Source organism: Camelus bactrianus, chromosome 14 (genome assembly GCF_048773025.1).
Source record: "Camelus bactrianus isolate YW-2024 breed Bactrian camel chromosome 14, ASM4877302v1, whole genome shotgun sequence".
Lineage (NCBI taxonomy): Eukaryota > Metazoa > Chordata > Mammalia > Artiodactyla > Camelidae > Camelus > Camelus bactrianus.
In genome coordinates this window covers 69,327,383-69,346,622 of record NC_133552.1, presented here as the reverse complement: position 1 = coordinate 69,346,622, position 19,240 = coordinate 69,327,383, and the positions used below count along the sequence as shown (strand labels likewise).

The following is a 19,240-nucleotide window of genomic DNA, read 5'->3' as shown; positions in this document are numbered from 1 at the left end:
GCAAACTGGGCCTCGTCGTCAGAGACTTCTTAACTGCAGTTTCACCTGTTCTTGTGAATAATCACCTTTTCCCTCTCATTCTCACACTTTCCACCTGGGAACCGGCATTTGTCAGGCTGGCCCTGCTTGCTCTCTTCCCCAGCTCACTGTCTGCTTGTTCCCGGTCCTCTGACATCCATTTCCTCTCCCAGTGGACACAATTCAGAGTGACTGGCGAGATCTTTCCCTGCTGTCCGTTGGTGGGAAAGCCCACGGAGAAGGCCTGTGGTCCCCAGTGGGAAGGTGGGAAGTAAATCCAGTGGGAACTTGCCGGGTCCCTTTGTAGTCTCGGTGCAGCAGGCAGGCCGGGACCCTCCAGGATGGAGCCCCCACCCCTGCAGCATGTGCGATCGCTCTCAGAATGGACACTGGTGGCAGTGGTCTCACAGGTCTGCTCTTTTCCCCTTGAACAGCCCAGCTTCCTGCCTTTGACTGGGACACCTCAGGTTAGAAGGTCCAGTCCTGTCCCCGCAGCCACTGCTGGAGCTGCACTGCTCAGACCTGTGCTCTCCGATGTCTCCGAGGGCTCTGAGCCTGCCCTGCTGCCCCCCTCGCCTACCTCGCTGCCCACGCTCCATCCCCTTCGCATGCGTGCACACACACACACGCGCACACACACACACACACAGTGAAACTGAAGGGCAGCAGTGGGCCTGAGAGCAGCCCACCACCTGGTGCCTGTCCACCCTTCCCTCCCAACTAAAGAACTTGTCTTTCATTTGTAAACTGCCTGAGAAGCTGCACTTAAGGTATGTTAAAGCCTCTGGGCCAGAAGACTGGACGCTGCCCACCTTAGAGAAAGGTCTGTTTTCACCCACATGTTCACATGTCGGAGGTTTGAAGGCCCGCAGGGAGGGCTGGCTGATTCTGGAGAGACTACGAAGCAGAAGGGCACCTTCTTCGGAGAGGGAGCCCTGAACAAGGGGACAGAAGACAGCTGAGGACGAGCACTGGCCAGCGGGCCTCTCCCTACATAGCAGCTGGGCCTCCCTGGGGGCAGACCGGGGAGGGGCGGCCGCAGCTTGGACTGCTCCTACCCTCAAAGAAGCCAGTTGAGACTTCATATTAAAAAGGTGATTAAAAAGATCGTTATCTCCCGAAACTTAAGTATCTGCAGGGTCCAGGCTGACACAGATAGGGCCGGGGCTGAGTGAGATATGTGGCAGTGTGTGGTTGGGAAATACTTTTTCCAAGTTTTCAAAAAATCACTTGGAAAAATTCACCTTCATTAAGTTAAAGATAAGGCTACCAAAGCACGCTCAGGAGTCGTTTCTTCCATACTCCTGTGCCTGAACTATCTCACTGCGCGTTGACAGTCTGCCTGTCACGTCACCCCTCTGCTCAAAACCCTCAAAGCTCCCCATGTCACTCAGAGTAAAAGCCAAAGTCCTTCAAGGGAATGAAAAGATAAGACACAGACCGGAGGAAAGTAGTGCATTTGCAAAACACACATCCAATCAAGGACCTGTATCCAGAATATATGGAGAACTCCTGAAACTCAATAGCAAGAAAACAGACAACCCAATTTAAAAATGGGTTTAAAAAGGAACAGACGCCTTACCAAAGAAGGCACACAGACGGCAAGACAGAAGAGCACATGAAAAGATGCTCCACATCATACGTCATCAGGGAAATGGAAATTAAAGCACAGAGAGATGTGACTACACACCCACCAGAATGACACAGACCCAACCCTGGCGACGCCGGGTGCCGGCCGGGGCATGAGCAGCAGGAACTCTCAACCGCTGCCGGCAGGAATAAACTGCTGCGGACACAGCGGGAGATGGTTCTTACAGAACTAAACACCCTCTTACCCTGAGGTCCAGCAATCTTGCTTCCTGGGTAAATATGCTTTCCCCAGATGAGTTGAAAACACATGTCCATACAAAAACCTGAATACAAATGTTTATAGCAGCTTTATTCATAGTGGCCAAAAGCTGGAAGTAATCAAGATGCCCGTCAGTAGGTGAATGAATAAATAGACTGTGGTCCACTCAGACAAGGGAAGATCACTCAGCACTGAAAAGGAAGGAGCTATCAGGCCACAGAAGGACATGGAGGGAACTTAAATGCATATCACTAAGGGAAAGATGCCAATCTGGAAAGGCCACACACAGCGTGATTCCAACTCTGTGACATCCAGGAAAAGGTAAAACTATGGCAACAATGAAAAGATCAGGAGTTGCTGGAGACTAGGAGATGGGGCAGGATGAGCGGGCGGAGCACAGGGAGGTTTCAGGGCAGTGAAACTATCCTGTGTGACACCGTGGTGATGGACACATGTCACGTCCAGACCCACAGACCGCACTCACAGAGGGACCCTGACGCACACTGTGGGCTCCGGCTAGTAATGTAACACCCGAACCACACAAATACAGGATGTTACGAATGGAGGAAAGTGGAGAGCGGTGTATGGAAACTCCCTGTACTTTCTGCTCAATGTTTCTGGGAACCTAAAACTGCACACAAAGTCTACTGATTTTTACATCAACTCCTTACGATGGCCAAGCAGGCCCTGCGTGGTCTGTGCCGTGTTCCCTTGACTTCATCAGCCGGCTGCACCCTCCCCCAGCTCACACTGGCCTCTGCTGTTCCCAGAATTTGCCAGGCAGGCTCCCACCTCAGGACCTTTGCACAGACTCCCCCCACCCCCACCTGAAATTCCCTTCTCCCAGATATTCATGTCACACCTTTGCTCATATCCCTCAAGTCGTTTTTCAAATGTCACTTTTGGTATGCCTGCCTTCCTGCTGGATGTGAGATTGCAACGTCACTCTAACTGCTGGCACGCCCCGCCCCCGGCCCCCCCCCCCGTGTTTCTCGGTCACACTTGTCCTGTCTGACATACCATGTAACCTACAACGTCCAGTGGGCTCTCCGTGGGCGCCCAGTGGTCTGAACTCACACTCACCCTCTTTGCCTGAGCACAGGCGCCCTTCTAAGGTCACAATGACCAGGCTGACCGTTCAGCCAGGCCTGCCCAGGACACTGCAGGCATGCCTGTTGGCCCAGGACACTCAGTCATGGAGCCCTCTCTTCTCCAGGCACACTGCCAACACTCTCTGGTTTGGGGGGTTTGAAGCACACTCTCTGGATGTCTTGCAGCATACTGTCCGTCCGCTTCCACTGACTGCCAGTCACCACACCCTCTCCAGCCTCAACTGCCACCTCCCTTAGCCCCCAGGCTCGTCAGCATTGCCTGGCCAGCTACTTCCAAGTCCCCAGCCCTTCTTAAGTTCTCACTCTATGATTTCCCCATAAGAAATCCCGCACCTCTATGGTGTGACTCCCCAATTTACATCCCAACCCAGGTGTCCTCTCAGAGCCCTGATCCAACACACTTGGCACTGAAGCCACTCATGATCCGCTGGCACCAAGCCCAGGCCCCAGGCCACGGTCCCTCTCACAGGTGAGGCTGCCATCTGTCCTAGTGTATGGCCAGAGCCCAGGAGTTCCTTGGGACACCTTTCGCCAGCGCAGCCCACTGTCAGACCCTGCTCCATGCCTCCCCTGGTCTCTCCCTGCTCCAGCCTCATGTTTTTGGGAGCACTGGGTCCATTCCAGTCTCAGCTCCCAGCGCTCTCAGTGGCTGACTCCAAGAACTGAACAATGATCTTGTCCATTCTGGATCCATCCAATCTGTTTCCCACACTGGAAACTCTGGAGGATGGTTTTAAAAATTCACAATTGATCATATCATTCTTCCCTTCAAAACTCTGAAAAAATATTGAGACCAAATGTCACCCAAGACCCAGCGCTGCTGGCCTGTGTCTCTCCAGGTGCCCTCGTAGCTCTGCCTTAGTCTCAGGGCCGTGGCCGCCCGGGCCGCCTCCCCCTCACTTCCTCTCACCACACACTCCCTCCTCTAATCTCAGCCTGCCCACATCAGAGCCCCTCGGGTGCCACTCGTCAAGGAGACCTTCCTGTCCCCACTGCCAGGTGTAAATCAGGTCCCTCTGTGACACACCTGCAGAAATCTGCTTCTTGCCTTCAGAGCACGTATCTCAACTTGTAGAGTAACAAATTCAGGTGGTACCTTTCAGGTACTTCTCCCTCACCAGACATATGCAAGCCTCTTTGCTAATCATCACGTCTCCCGGCACAATTCTTGAACCACAGCAGAGACCCAATAAAGATTCGATAAGAAAATACACAGATAAATAAATGAGCTCTGGGCAATGAATCTAAGTATACTTGCCCTTTAAAATTGTATACGTGTTTTCTGAACAACTAGGTTCAAAAGTAGAGGACTGGCAGTGACATGAACTCAAGCGCCACCGCACACAATACACAGGGTGAGTACTGTCCGGTGCCACACACTGAGATGTCGTCAACATTCAGTAAACTTCTCGTACTTGGAGTGTTCGATCTGAGAAGTTTTCATCACACGTTCCCTTGTAGAAACCATTACCAGAATCAAGATCACGAACACAGCTGCCACCCCCAAGGGACTCCTCGTACCCTCCAAAGGGTCCCTAAGCAAGCACAGGCCCACCTTCTGTCCCCATAGATGACGCTGCATTCTGTAGAACTTTACATGAGTGGAATCATACAGTGTACATTTCTGACTAGCTTCTTTACTCAGCAGAATTTTCATCCATGCTATAGTGTGCTCCCTTTAATGCTGAGTAGTAGTCTGTGCAAATACCAGACTTTGTTTACCCATGTACCAGTTGAAAACATCTGAGTTGGGTCTAGTTTGTAGCTATTAAAAATAAAGTGCAATGGACACTTGTGCACAAGACTTGGTCTGGACATATCGTTCCCATTTTCTTGGGTAAGTACCTAAATGTGGAATTGCTAAATCATTTGGTTGATGTATGTTTAATACTTTAAGAAAGTGACCATTTTCTAAAGGGAACCCTCCTACACTGCTAGTGGGAATGCAGTTTGGTGCAGCCACTGTGGAAAATAGTATGGAGGTTCCTCAAAAGACTAGGAATAGACTTACCATATGACCCAGGAATCCCACTCCTGGGCACATATCCAGAAGGAACTCTACTTCAAAAAGACACCTGCACCCCAATGTTCATAGCAGCACTATTTACAATAGCCAAGACATGGAAACACCCTAAATGTCCATCAACAGAAGACTGGATAAAGAAGATGTGGTATATTTATATAACGGAATACTACACAGCCATAAAAATGACAACATAACAACTTTTGCAGCAACATGGGTGTCCCTGGAGAACGTCATTCTAAGTGAAGTAAGCCAGAAAGAGAAAGAAAAATACCATATGAGATTGCTCATATGTGGAATCTAAAAAAAAAAAAAAAAAACATAAATACAAAACAGAAACAGACTCATAGACATAGAATAGAAACTTGTGGTTGCCAAGGGGGTTGGGGGTGGGAAGGGATAGACTGGATTTCAAAATTTGTAGATACTGACAGGTATATGTAGAATAGATAAACAAGATTATACTGTATAGCACAGAGGAATATATACAAGATCTTGTAGCTCACAGAGAAAAAAAAGTGACAATATATGTATGTTCATATATAACTGAAAAATTGTGCTCTACACTGGAATTTGACACAACATTGTAAAATGACTACAACTCAATAAAAAAAAGTTAAAAAAAAAAAAAGAAAGTGACCATTTTCTAAAGAACTTGTACAGTTTTACATCCCACCATCTTACATCCAGTTTTACACCCCACCAGCAGCGGATGGGAGTTCCAGTTCCTCCACACCCTTGGCAATGCTTGGTGGTGTCAATCTTTTAAATTTTAGCTGTTCCAATAGGCGTGTAGTGGTGTCTCACTATGGTTTTAATTTACATGTCCCTAACGACTAATAATGTCAAACACCTTGTCATGTGCTTGTCACCTGTGTATCTTGTTTAGTAAAGCCTCAGACCATCTGTCCATTTTTAAATCAGGTTGTTTGTCTCCCTGTTATTGAGTCTTGAGAGCTAGTCACATATTCTGGATACAAGTCCCCACTTGCTTGGTGGAATTCAGCAGGGAGGCCGTCTGGCTTGGAACTGTCTTTATGAGACGCTTTTAAACTACAAGTTTAAGTTCTGTAGTAGATACAGGGCTCTTAAAGCCACCCATTTCTTCTTGGGCATCTGTGTCTTCCATGGAAGTTGAACCTTTCATCTAAGATACAGAATTTATTGGTATAAAAATGATCCTAATACCCCATTATTGTCCTTTAAATACCTGTCGAGTCTATGTGATTGTTCATATTGGGCATCTGTGTCTTCCCTCCATTTTTCCTGATCAGTCTAAGAGGTTCATCCACTTACTTGATTTTCTTCAAGAACCAGCTTTGGTTTTGTCAGTTTTCCCTGGTAATTTTCTAGTTTGCCTTTCACGGATTCCCATTCTATTCTTTATTCTCTTTTGTCTGTTACTTATTCTGGGTTTCATTTGCCCTTATGTTTCTAGCTTCTTAAGGTGGAGGCTCTCTTACAGACAACAGAAGACTTAAATCACGTGCAGGGTGAGTACTCCCCTTTCCAGAATATTGTTTTAACAATTTATAAACAGCGTACCTAAGACTCACCCCAACAAAATATAGTTACTGTTAGTTATTTGAAGAACGACCTTGGACTGCCGACAGCAGTTACTCGAAGTCAGTCCAAGAAAATGTGCTTGGTCAGAGGTCAGAAGCACAGAAACGGACTCTCCATCTCCATTTCTCGTCTGCTGGTTGCCTCTGGAAGACACTCAGTTCCAGTCTCTTGTCACTTAAAAGCACGGCTTAAAAGTGTGATACTTTCTGGAAGCTTAACCTTTGCCACAAGTCTGTCAGGAATTTAACCCCATTCTATTTATGGAGCTTGTTTTCAAAAGAAACAAAAATACATTAACAAATGTGAGAACTATGACCATAAAATTTCATGTTTCCGTGAGAAGAACTCTGTGACCAATGTCTTCTGAGCGTCTCTGAACAAGGCGATTCCCCAGCCCGTAGACACGGTCACACCGAGCCTGGAATACGGTCCCATGTGCTCTGACAGCCTCCTGCCTGTCCTGGAGAGCCAGCAACACAGGCTATTGGTACCAGGACAAGTCCTCTGAAACTCCGAATTTTCTGTCAGAATCCCTATAACATTCTTCCTTAAAGCGAATGACAGAGCCATCATCTTTTGGCAAGCATTCACAAAGCAGTGGGGATTTTCCCCCCCAAAATTTGTATTCCTGACAGAAGACTTCTGAACAAATATGCCAACTAGAGATGGAACTTAGTCTCTTATGAACTTAAACCATCCCAAGGGCAGGCGGGAGGTGGCAGGGCGCCTTCTCGGCCCCAGAAGCAGCAGTGAGGCGCTCAGACCTGAGGAAGAAAGGCACTCACAGGCCGGGGCACTGACAGATTATCCAAAACCAGGCTGCTCTACGGGTCTCTGTTAGACTGCTGACGGAAGTCACACGGCCAGGACAAGACTTCACCGCCAGGAGCTGCAACTTCAAAGCAAAGTTGGAAACGAGGATTCCTGTTTTAAACTCAGACACTTCGGAAGGGACTGGAAAAGGCTGGAAGTACTGTGCTTTTCTTGGTTCTGAATTACATGCACCTTCTTTAGAAAAAAGATAGGAACGTGCTTGGCCCCTTAAAAAAAAAAGCTGCTCTAAGTGTAACAATAATTAAAGTTATGCACAAAATACCATCCTGCAGGGCACCTGCAGCCTCAGTGGGGCTGCAGGGGCGGCAGCCGCCGGACATCAGGGGCAGCTGAAACTGGCAGGTGCTCCTGCCCATGGGGCTGCGGGCCAGCCCGCTCATGTGGCGGGGGAGAACTCCGGTTTGGGTGGCAGCTCCCCCTGATCTCAGCTGGGCTCTCTCCAGTGACGGGGGCTGGTGGGCTGCGGGCGGGTCCAGGAGGCCGCTGGGGGACAGCTGAGCTCTCCGCCCTGGAGTCTTGCCTCCCTCTGCATCCAGGGCGGGGCTGAGAGTGTGGAAACACACAGGGCCTCCCAAGGCCTGGCTGGGAACGAGCACCTGTCACTTCTGCCACATCTCATTGACCAAAACAAGCTGAGGCCAGCTCAGATTCAAGAAGTGAGAGAAGTCTCCACCTCTCAATGGTAAGAGCTACAGGTCACTCTGCAAGGTGGGGCCACCTCCACAATCTACCCAACACTCCTCTAATTGCTGTGTACCCTCAGAGGTTGATCTCTACAGAAGCTCACCATTATGCACCACTGCCCCGGAGCCCTGTCCCCAGCACAATTCAGGAGCTACCATTCATTTAGACTACAGTGTGAATGACTCCCTAGACTGTGCAGTGCACAACTTATACAACCATCTGCCACTGCTCTCAGATAACCCATCTGTAAAATGATGAGTTTGGGTTGGGAATTCATTCCCCTCAGAATTCACAAGTGCTTTACACTTCAGCCCCTACAGTTTCTCTTGTGACTTGTCTGAAAAGATGGTACAGAACACGTGTTTCCGTGTTTATGATGTGTACACTAGCATGCATATAGTAGGAACGTGATAAATATATTGGTTAGATTTAAATATTTTGAAGAAATGTGTTGGAAATATATGAACATCTCCGCCCCTTCTCCATGACTTTAGACTGCAGCAGACACTGTCCCACAAAAGCCGGGTGGAGAGCCACAGCTGGCTCATAGGACTTTCAAAATTCAGAGCTAAGTTCAAATATATCAACATTAAAGTCAAAAATATAAAAACAACAGGAAATAGGAAATAAGTTCTCCTAACCTAACTTGGCAGAATTGAAGGGAAAAGTCAGAAGTGGTACCCTAGGCACACAGGGCCCTGGGGCGGCCCCAGAGCCTTCCTGCTGCAGGCCCAGGGTGGCTGTCCCAGCCCTCACTGCCCATCTGTGACTCAGGGCCCTTCCCATGCATGAAACTCTATATACATGAAACCCGAGCCCCCCGCTCGGCCCCCCGGCTCCTGTGAGCCAGCAGCTGTGTGGGGACCCAACGCTAGCCAGAGGGCCCAGGAAGCCAATTCTGTGGTCCCACCGCCCCAGATGACGGTAGTCTGTCACTGTGGGAAGGGAGGGGCCCCCTACGGTTGCAAGAATCTGCTCAGTTGTGAGAATAAGTAAATACTCCTGGATTTGGGAGGAGTTAAGGTTCAAATCCTGGCTTAGAGTTTCCTAGACATAGCAGGCAGAGTTTTCAGCACTAACCCATCAAATAATAGTGACTCCTGTCCACGAGGACCTGCTGTGCGCCTGGCACTGCGCAAGCCCCTGCACCTACTCAGCTACACCGATAACGACCCCATTGCCCCAGTAGGCCATTCCCTCCAGGCAGGAGTCATTCATCTTGCTTTTAGGAGGAGGAAATGGGGGTTCAGAGAAGTTAGGCAGGTTGCCCAACGTCACACAGCAAATGGATGACTGGGGCACATACTGGGACCACCTCATTTTACAGTGGCCTTGGAGAGACCAGGAGGTCTTAGGGGCCACTAAGCCTCAGCCCCTGGTGTTGCCCCAGCAGAGCTGAGTGCCCAGAGGGATGGTGTGCCTTGGCCACCTTCTACTGACAGTGACAGACTCATACGCGACTCCAGCCCCGGTGTGATTCCTGTCCGAAAGTCTAGAGATAGCCCTACCAAAAAAGTTTATTATATACAATATGTATACATATAGTATTGCTTCTACAATGTGTGTATATGTAGTATTGTTTTAAGCCCTGGCATAGATGGATTCTCAGTAAACAGAGTCAGGAAGGCCTGGGGGCCAGTCAGGTTATCCAATCTCTGAGGGAGAGCCTACAGTGGCCCTTGGGAGCACCCTCCACAGGAGATGAGAAGAGGGGCAGTGAGCCCCCCCGAGGGTAGGGCCCCCACAACTCCCCATCATCTCTCCAGTGGTCGCTGAGCTCCCACCCGGCCAGGAGAGCACTGCTCACACCCGCAGCTACCTGCCCGCACTCCCCCTGTCCCTGCCCTCTTGGGACCCCGCTGAGCAGTCTGTGCCGCAGGACCTAACCCTGAACTCCACCGCATCCACCACTGGCATCCACCGTGGCCACACACACTGTCTGATTTCCTGCACTGAAGGCAGAAACCATCCCTCTGCCCCATCCAAGCGCAGGCCAGGGCCCTGCCGGCTCACTAAGGCTGGGGCAGCAGGCAGACCCAGGATGGAAGCTTCCCCCTCGTGTCAGCTGGGTGACCGGGTGCAGCAAACCGCCGGGCCTCAGTGTGCTCCTCTGTGAAACAGGGCGACACCAGATGACAGCAGAGCCTGTGTCTCAGGGCACACACAGCTCCTTCCTTCAAAGAGATGGGTATAAGGGCTGGCAGTACTTAAAGAAATGAGGGAAGGAGGCCACTCTGGGTGTGGCTTCTATTAATAGAGCGAGGTCCTGGGAGAGCACCAAGGCCGTGCCTCCTGAGAGTTGCCAGCGGCAGCTGCCCTGGTGACAGGCCGTCCCAAAACCCTTCCCCCAGCGCCCTCCAAACCCAAGTCCAGTGTGAACACACGTGTGCCGTCCATGTAAACACAGCTTTTCTCACGTGGCTCTCAGGAGCTCACCTTAGGCAATCCCGATTTAAATTGAACTTAGGTGAGCTTGCTTTATTTTGAATGATCCAGCAAATGCAGTTACAGCTACCCTCTTCCAAGGGCCTGAAACCCAAACAAGACATCCTGGTGTGGGGCTGAGCTAGGCCTTGAATGTCACATGCTTCAAAAGCAGATGTTTATCATTACAAAATTAACTGTTCCAAAACCTGAAGCCGGTTCATCAGCGGCAACCTAATATAGCCAACAATTCAGTTTGCAAACCTTGAAGAGTTCTCTTTAACAACACAGGGGATAATGTGTTCTGTAACTTTTCTCTGTGAGGGCTTCTCCGGCGACAGGGAGACATTTACGGCAGCTTCAGGGCGCTGGCCTTCAGAACCCCCTTGTCCTGAGCAAGACCCTCACCCCAGCGTCACCCTGCCATTGCTGACCACATCCTTCTTGGGGCAAAAGGGCCGAGAAACAGGTGGACACTCAGAACTGCTGTCCGACGGCCAGGAGGACCCCATTTCTCTTGGGCCCCACCCCAGCCAGCCCCAGCACCTTAGGCCTGAGCCAAGAGCAAGTCAGAAATCAATTAGGAAGAAGCAGATTCTTTTTCCTATGCTGCATCAGAATTCACTGATCCTCTGCAAGCCTGCAGAGGATCAGTGAGGGCTGCCAGTCGTGGTTTGGGGAAATATACGCGATGTTCTAATCCACGTGTCAGAAAAATCATCGGAGGCTGGGCAGCTCAGACGTGGGTCTCTGACTCCTTCGTTCTTCAGTTGCTGCTTTTCTTCCATGCCTGACATCTTGATTTCTGATCTCCCTCTACCCCGCGCTGCTCCTGTTTCTGTAGTTATGTTTTGCTTTCTCCTGCACTGAAACCCTGAAGAACCTGGTATTTAGTCTTTTATCTCCCATAGCACCTTGTACCCTGCAGGCAGGTAACTACTTAATAAGTTCATCTGGTTCAGACTTACTGTGCAACCTGTTATGGGTTGGATTGTGACCCCAGAGATTCGTATGTTCAAGCCCTCAGCCCCAGCACCACAGAACGTGACCTTATTTGGAAACAAGGTCGTTGCCAATGTAATCAGTTAAGTTGAGGTCACACTGGGGGAGGGAGGCCCTAATCCAGTGACTGGTGTCCTTGTGAAGGGGAAGTCTGGACACAGAAGAGACCCCAGGAGATGCCGTGGGAAGACTGGAGTCATGCTGCCGGGAACCACCAGACGCCCCGGAGAGGCCAGGACAGACCCTCCCCTGCACCTGCAGAGGGAGCGGCCCTGCCCACACCTCCCTCCCCGACTGCTGCCTCCAGGATGTGAGAGAGTGAAGTTGTGGTGTTTCAGCCCCTGGCCTGCGGTCTTCTGGTACTGATAATAGCAGCCCCGGGAAGAGAACACACAGCCAAGAGCTTAAACCAGTTTAACCGCACACACGCACGCCCGGGGCAGCCAGCGAGGCCAGAGGGCAGCCTCTGACTTTCAGCCGCATTCCACAGATCCTGGCAGATGGAGTGTCTTCTGTGCCGCACTTTGTGTGCTACGATGTGTTCCATTATCCTGGGCATAGAGAGAGAGCCTGGTTCCTTGGGTGTTTCCTGGTGAATCAAGCAACTTCCTCTGCTGCATTTGCAAGTAAAACTAAAGCAGCACATCATGACTTCCACTATGTGAACATGCCTTTGTGATCTCCCAGAAGTTTCAGAGGCTGGAACGTTACTGTATCTCGATTTTACCCCCTCGGCGAAATAGTCTAAGGATGTTTGGAGTGTTTGCTCGTAAGCCAGTGCTAACAGGCCCACTGGACTCTGTGGCCTTTGTGTGTTTCTCATCACAGGAGGAATGACAGAAGCAAGGAGCGTGGGCAGGTCAGCAAAACATCCTGGCCATTACTAGACCAAACCAAAGCAGCAGAGCATCGAACGCGAAGATTTAGGGAGCCCTGTGACGCCCACTTGTCTCTCCCCTGTGGCAGAGGACGTATCGTTGGCAATAATGAAATGTGTCTCTTTTCTGTGAACTGCTCGTGTGAAGTCTATCAGCCCCTCCCCTGCCTGACCTCCCACCCAAAGGAACACAGGCTGTGGGAAAGGAAGGCGAGCAGAGCAGTCTGAACCGGTCAGCTGCCCCTTAGTTCTGCACCTTTTACTGGCCCTAAAACAGAACAAACCAGCAGAGCACACAAAACACACCAGGACGTATTCTCTTTGTCTTGTTATTGTTTTGGGGGGAGGTAATTAGGTTTATTTACTTATTTATTTTAATGGAGGTACTGAGGATTGAACCCAGGACCTCATGTGTGCTAAGTGAACACTCTACCACTGAGCTGTCTCCTCCCTCAAGGATGTATTTTCTTAATAAAAGGCATGTGGGACACTTGAGTCACCCCAACACAGTTCTCGATTCTGCACTACACTGTCCCCAGCCTGATGGTTCATTTTACATTGTGACTTTGCAAAAGTTACGTTGCAGGCTGCTTACGCCCCATTAACCAGTCTTCCATGTGTTCACGTGGCAAACTGGGGAAAGTTAGGACCCTTTCCATTCCATACGAATACTCGGTGAAGTTTCCAAATGTTCCTTTTTAAGGAAAAACGTCCTCAGACTAACATTTCCACATCCACGTGAATGCTGTTCCGCTTGCGTGCTTTCTGGCAGACATGATTTGGTGTGCATGCAAACATCAGAAAGTTCAAATAAATAACTCTTCTTAGGAAATGGAAAACGCTCACGAAACTTCCAAAACCCAGGGTTTTTAGAGGTGGAGAATGGCTAATATTTTACTCCAAAAACCTACCTTTGTACCATATCGACTCAGTGCTTGTGTCTATAATTTGCTACTTTGCAGTTGAGCTTCCGTGATGATTGTGTTCCTCTAAAACAAACCAGGTGGGGCCTAGGGGGAATGAAAGGGTAGCTGGACTATAAGAAGTTTCCAAGTGACCACAGGTTTGGAAGATGCTGGGTTGTTTCAGTTTGGCTTCTGCAAGTTAAACATGATGTTCATTCCTCTCTTTGTTTCCAAGATGAAAGGAATGCTATGGTTTTCTAAGAAAGTCTTTCTACAGTTTAAAAGAAAGTGATTATTGAAGTCGGCTGATCAATGTGAATGCAGTTAACATGCCAGATAATATATGCATTGATAATGGCATGTTTTTATCAAACAGCCTCCGAAGTTTCCTAAAGCCTCACTCTCAGAAATGGAACAGTCTTTTATATAACCTGTTTTTGTAAACTTAGCATGCATTTTCAATGTTTTTCAACATCTGTCTTTTATTAGCAGAGGTCCTGATACCCAGATGACAACAAAGGATTTTGAGTGCCCTGAAAGTTAGAGCCTGCTCCTTATTTCTGTCTTAAATCATAATTTTACTGTGACATCAGTTCATGTAGAAGCGACATTTTTATTTCCTGGGCAGACAGGCAGCTGTTCGGTCTAAAACACTGATTCTGTTTTCATAAATATGTTCCAAGTAATACCTAAAAGTAGCATGCATACACAATTCATATTAAATAAAATCTTTTCTGACTTTTAACATGTATTGCCAGAACATGCACAAACTTAAAAGATTAAACATTTTACTTTTTAAAGTCACCAAATTAACCTTTTATTATTAGCAAATGGATACTGTGCATTGGGGCCAATAAACCTCATTTAAGAAATTAAATAGTTTTTCCTAATTATGGTGCACTTTCATTTCCACACTTAACACCATTTAAATAATTGTTGATCGTAAGATTATGTACTGGCAAAAAAAAAATTGGGACAAGATTGCAGTGTTTTTGAAATACAGGGGTCCACCGTTTTAAAAGGCGCTCTCTCCGCCCTTTCCTCTGTCAGCTGAGCCAGAGGAAAGCAAACTTTAATCACTCACAGAGTTGCGGTCAAGGTTCATGCTGCAGCCCCAGGAAACCGCAAGTCATGACGAAGAGAACCAAGGTCTGCAGAACTAGACTCTGTTCAAAATCAGGTATGAACCTGAAAATCAAATCTACGCTTTCAAGCCAACCTTGAAGAATGCCAGGGCTTCCCAGCCCTGTGTATGCCATCCTCTGGGCTTGGGAGACACGAGGAATTCCTTCGTGGGGAGGGCAGTAAATCATTTCACAACCCAGCCCTCGGCTATTGATAAATGCATCTTTTAAAAATGCACAGCAATTGGTCAATTAAACAGAGGGTGAAACTCATACGACACCACCCACAAAAGCTATTCAAACAAAGCCTGGGAGGAAGCATTGCACGGCGCAGGAGCCGGGTTCTCCGGTCAGGTCGAGGAGGGGGCGACTCCTCCTTCAGGCGGGGCAGAGCAGAGTGCTCCCCTTCCCTCCCGGCCTCCCCCCGGCCGTTCCCCTTGAACGCGGCCCGGCCCCCTCCCCAGCCGGCACCGCACACAATGGCGCCCGGAGCGGGATCCCGCCACCGGGTCCTCGCGCCGCCAGCGCGCCCCCCGCGCGGTCCGCGTTCCCGGGTCCGCGCACAAAGGAGGCGCGTGGGCTCCTTCGCGCCCCGCGCGGCCACCAGGTGCCGGCGCCAGCGACCCCGCGCCCGAGCGTCTCCGCGCATTCTGGGCCGCGGCGAGGGCAAGGTGGGGCGCGGGGCCTCCCACCGCCCAGGGCTCCCACAGCCCAGGCTCCCACCGCCGGGCTTCCCACCGCCCCGGGCCTGTCCGCCGGGGGTGGGGGGGGGGGCGCGGGCCGGGGGGCACTCACTTTCTCGATAGTCCCGGGCAGCAGGCGCTCCAGCAGCCTGCAGAGGACCACCCCATCCTTCAGAGACGCCTGCAGGAAGCCCTCCGGGTCCGAGATGGTTTTCTTGGGCGACTCCAGCACCCCCAAGGTAATGAGCCACGTAACGGTCTGCTCGGCGGAATTCATAGCGGCGGCGCGCCGGGCCTCCCCGCGCCGCGAGCCCGTCTCGGCGCCGTTCACCTCGGAGCGGCGGCGGCCCGGCCGGCTGCGCCCACCGCCCCCTCCTCCTGCTCGCCCATGGAGAGGCCGGCGACGGCGATTGGCTCGGGCGGCGCCGCGGTCCGGCCGGCTCGCGCTCCCTCGCGTGCGTCCTGGCCGACTGTCAAGTGCCTTTTCATTAGATGCACATGAACCTGCGGCGGCCGCCCGGCGCCGCCCCCGCCGCCGCCTCCCGGCTCCCAGCCTCTGCCGCCGATGACATCACTGCGAGGAGAAGAAAGACGCCGCGCTGGAGCGGCCCCGTGCCCCGGGCCCCTGCCTCCCGGCCCCGCGACCCCCGGGCCCGCCGGCACCCGGCCGCCGCACACGCGCCCGCCGCCGGGCGCCCCCGCCGTGCGCCCTCCACACCCTGGCCGGCTGTGAGCGCGCGTCCCCACCTGCGCCGCCGGGTGGTGCCCCCCCCCCCCCCGCCCCAAGGGCCCGATGACCTCCAGGAGGCGACAGCCTGGCGGCCGGGGAGGACTCGCCGGGCCTCCCAACCCGCGGGTTGCGCGCGCCTTAACCGTTTGCGCCCGGCGGGGCCCAAGCGCAGCCCCCTCTCCGATGCGAGACCCGGGCCAGGCACCTCTCGCTGTCCTGTGCCTTCTGCCGCCTTCTTTCCTCCTCGGAAGACTCGGAATCCTTTGTTTATATTCTTAATTCATGAATGTTTAAATTATTAAGTGTTTCCCAGAATGCTCTTTTTATTTTTGTCAGTCTTACTTCAAGAGGTCGGGAGTGGGGGGAGCTGAAAACGAGATGTTTGCTTCTCTCCGCTACCCTGCAAGCCAACAATTACAGAACACAGTGATAATTAAATCTGTAACCAGATGGGTCTAATTTGGGGAGGAATTGATTTTCCTGATGCTGCTGCGATCCATGGGACGTGGAGGCCCCAGAGAGCGGGGCAGCCGGTGTTACGCGTGCCCCCTGCTGGTAGGCCGGTCCGTGCGCGTGACCTCCCCGGTGCAGCGGGCCCACTCTCCAGGACCGAAACCTTGGAGTGATTCCACTTTTAAGCTGATGGTGATGTTTCAGACACTGTGGGAGGAAGGTCAAGAAAACAGCAGAGCCAGAGCTGGGTCTGTGCAGATGATCTGGAAGGAAGGGCTGAGAACAGCTCAGTCCAACAGGCCACTTGGCCAGAGCACACCTGGGCAAAAATGCTTGGTTGGAGATCTGGCTGTGATTGCCCCAGTCAGACCTAAAGAACTCAAACATTCAACTGTCAGGCAGTGAACAAGCTTCTTCCACAGAGGAATGGCACTGACACGTATATGCTCAGGAAGGGAGACAGACTTCTTAGAAGGACGTGTGGACATGGACATGTTTGTCCGTTTACTCCATCCGGTTCCTGCCTGCTTTTCCAGTTTGCCTGCTGGGATTGCCCACAGCTATTTCAGCCAGCACAGCAGTCACCCCCAGAGAGCTTACCATGTGCCCGGCACATGTATTAATCCAATTAGTGACAAGGCTAGAAAACATGAAGATTAAAAAAAAACAAAAACAGAGGCTTCACTCTCCCCTTCCTCTGCCTTCTCCCACAGTGCTTCATGCATGAATTGCATTTATTCCCAGCTGTAAGTGGTTAAGTTTTCTTTCCAAATGCAAACACAAGGTGATTCAAAGAGCAGTAGGAATTCTGGATCACGAGGGCCAGGTTTCCAGTGGTCACAGCTCCCGCTTCCTGAGCTCCCAGTGTCTGCCATGTGCTCGCCCCGCTTGATGCTGCAGGACACTACCACCGCCTTGGGAAGTTTCTCTCCTCCTCCGCATTTTCCGGTTGCACATCCCTCAAGTGGTGGAGATGGACTCACGCCTGGGCTCTGCAACTCCGGGACGGACCCTCCTCAGCCATAGTCCAGACCACTTCCCTGTATACTTCCCAGGAAGCAGGGCAGTCAGCGGCTCGAAAGACACGTTCTCAGCAGAAAGGTATTGTCCCATGAGTGGTTTGTTCACTGAGATTCCTGTTTCCTCTCATTACTGCTGAACTGGACACGATTTAGAATACAGCCATTCCAAACTCCATCAGATCAGGCTTGGTGCTCAAAATCTGGTGAACGAGAGTAAGGCTGAGCTTGACTCCATCAGGCGCTCCCACAGGAAGGCGGCTCTAGGAGTGGACTTAGGTGACCAGTGCACCTCTCCCGCTGGTGGCCGGCCGTCTCTGGTGTTCCTTCTGGGCTTGTAGGTGCCTCCCTCCGATCTCCGCCTCTGTCTTCACACGGCCTTCTCTCTCTTCCTCTGGGTCAATGTCCAAAATTCCTACATTTTTTTTAAGGACACCAGTCCCTGGATTAGGGCCCATCGTAACTTGATTACATCTGCAAAGATCCTATTTCCAAATAAGCTCACATCCAGAGGCACTGGGAGTTAGGGCTTGAACATATCTTTGGGGGAGAAAATTCAACCCCCAGTCGCACCCTCTGAGAAACTGCCCGCCAGAGGAGCGCGAGGCTGAAGTTCCTGTCACAGCACACCAAGGCAGACGTGAATCTAGGGATCTCTCCGTAGTAATGCTCCGATCCGCGGGAGGTTCTGATGCCGTCTCCCCGCCCATCCACGACAAGCCTGCGCGTCCTCATCATTCGTTTCCACCGCTGTCAACAGTTCCCTCCCCGACGCAACAGCTCACTGGGAGTTGCCTTAGCTTGGCCGTCTCAGTCACTTACCAGCTGGAATTCCGCAGAGGCTCTGTTCTTATCAACTATATGGATAGCTGCTGCAGGACAGGCAAGATAAATGCTTATTTTCTGCCTTGACCAGTTCTCAACATCATGAGCTGGTGCTCTAGCATCCTGAAAAGGAGACCAGGGATTTAAGCATCACCATGAACGCGTGGGTTTTGGAAAACGTATTTGATGCGTTTCAGTTTACTTCCCTCTTCCTAGCTTCTCTTTTTTGTCCTTGTTGGGAGCTGTTTCCTTATGAGTCTCTCATGTTTCTGAATATCTGAGCAGAAGTAACAGCAGCTTTTGTTCTATCTTTTCAAGAGTGTTTTGGACCAAACAGCCTTTTGAAGATAGAGATGTGGTCCCCTCTTGGGCAGAAGACAATTTTGCTTGCAGACCAGCCGATGAAAAATGTCTCCTCCAGGACAACGTTTGGGCAGGCTTATTTGCGGTCCCTTTAAAGATCATGGTTTGCTAGGCAGGGGTTCCTCAGCTGTGACACAAGCCCACCGTGTGTGGGGCACCACCACCCCCACCGAGTCCACCATGCTTTGCCTTGGACTTGGGAGCAGTGGGCACGGAGAACCTGGGGCCTGTGGTGACAGCTCGGCTGAGTCACACAGTCCTTTGTCTCTGACCCGGGAGTCTCGTGCCTCCTGCCAGCAGCCGCGGAACCCTGGCTTACCCGTGTCTGTCTCTGAGTAGCTGAGGTCCCAGGCCCGTGCCTTGGCCCGCGTCCCGGGACGAGGGATCCATCTTCCTGAATACTGCTTTCGCCTTGTCCCGTAAGCTTTATTACTGAGTACTTCCTTCTTCATTGCTTCCAAGGAGGTGTGCAGCTTCCCTTTTGATTTCCTCTTTGGTCAGATCTTTTCCAGGAGTCTGCTTCTTTATTACCAACAAATTGAGAGCTTGTTGGCCATTGACCGTAGCTAGTCAACTAGGCCTATAAATCTCTGCTTCTCCAAATTTGCTAAGGTTTTAAATGTCCCATGAACATAAAAGGATGTACATACTCTGTTCAAGAGATTATATACTTATATTTATTATGTAAGGTTTTTGTGCTTTTTTAAAAAAGAATGTTTTATTCCAGAATAGTTTTAGATCCACAATAG

General features: G+C 50.9%; 1 protein-coding gene across 4 annotated transcripts in view; it reads right to left on the bottom strand.

The window, feature by feature from the left end:
- The window catches only part of ARHGEF7 (Rho guanine nucleotide exchange factor 7), a 104,076-nt gene extending 88,409 nt beyond the window's left edge, over window positions 1-15,667 (bottom strand). For 2 of the 4 annotated variants that reach the window (XM_074378557.1, XM_074378554.1), the window contains exon 1: window positions 15,214-15,667. In XM_074378557.1, the coding sequence (XP_074234658.1) occupies window positions 15,214-15,378 (165 nt within the window). In that variant the 5' untranslated portion in view covers window positions 15,379-15,667. The remainder of the gene's footprint in view (window positions 1-15,213) is intronic. The other 2 variants (XM_074378553.1, XM_074378555.1) reach the window with 2 other exon arrangements.
- Window positions 15,668-19,240: the final 3,573 nt, after the last annotated feature.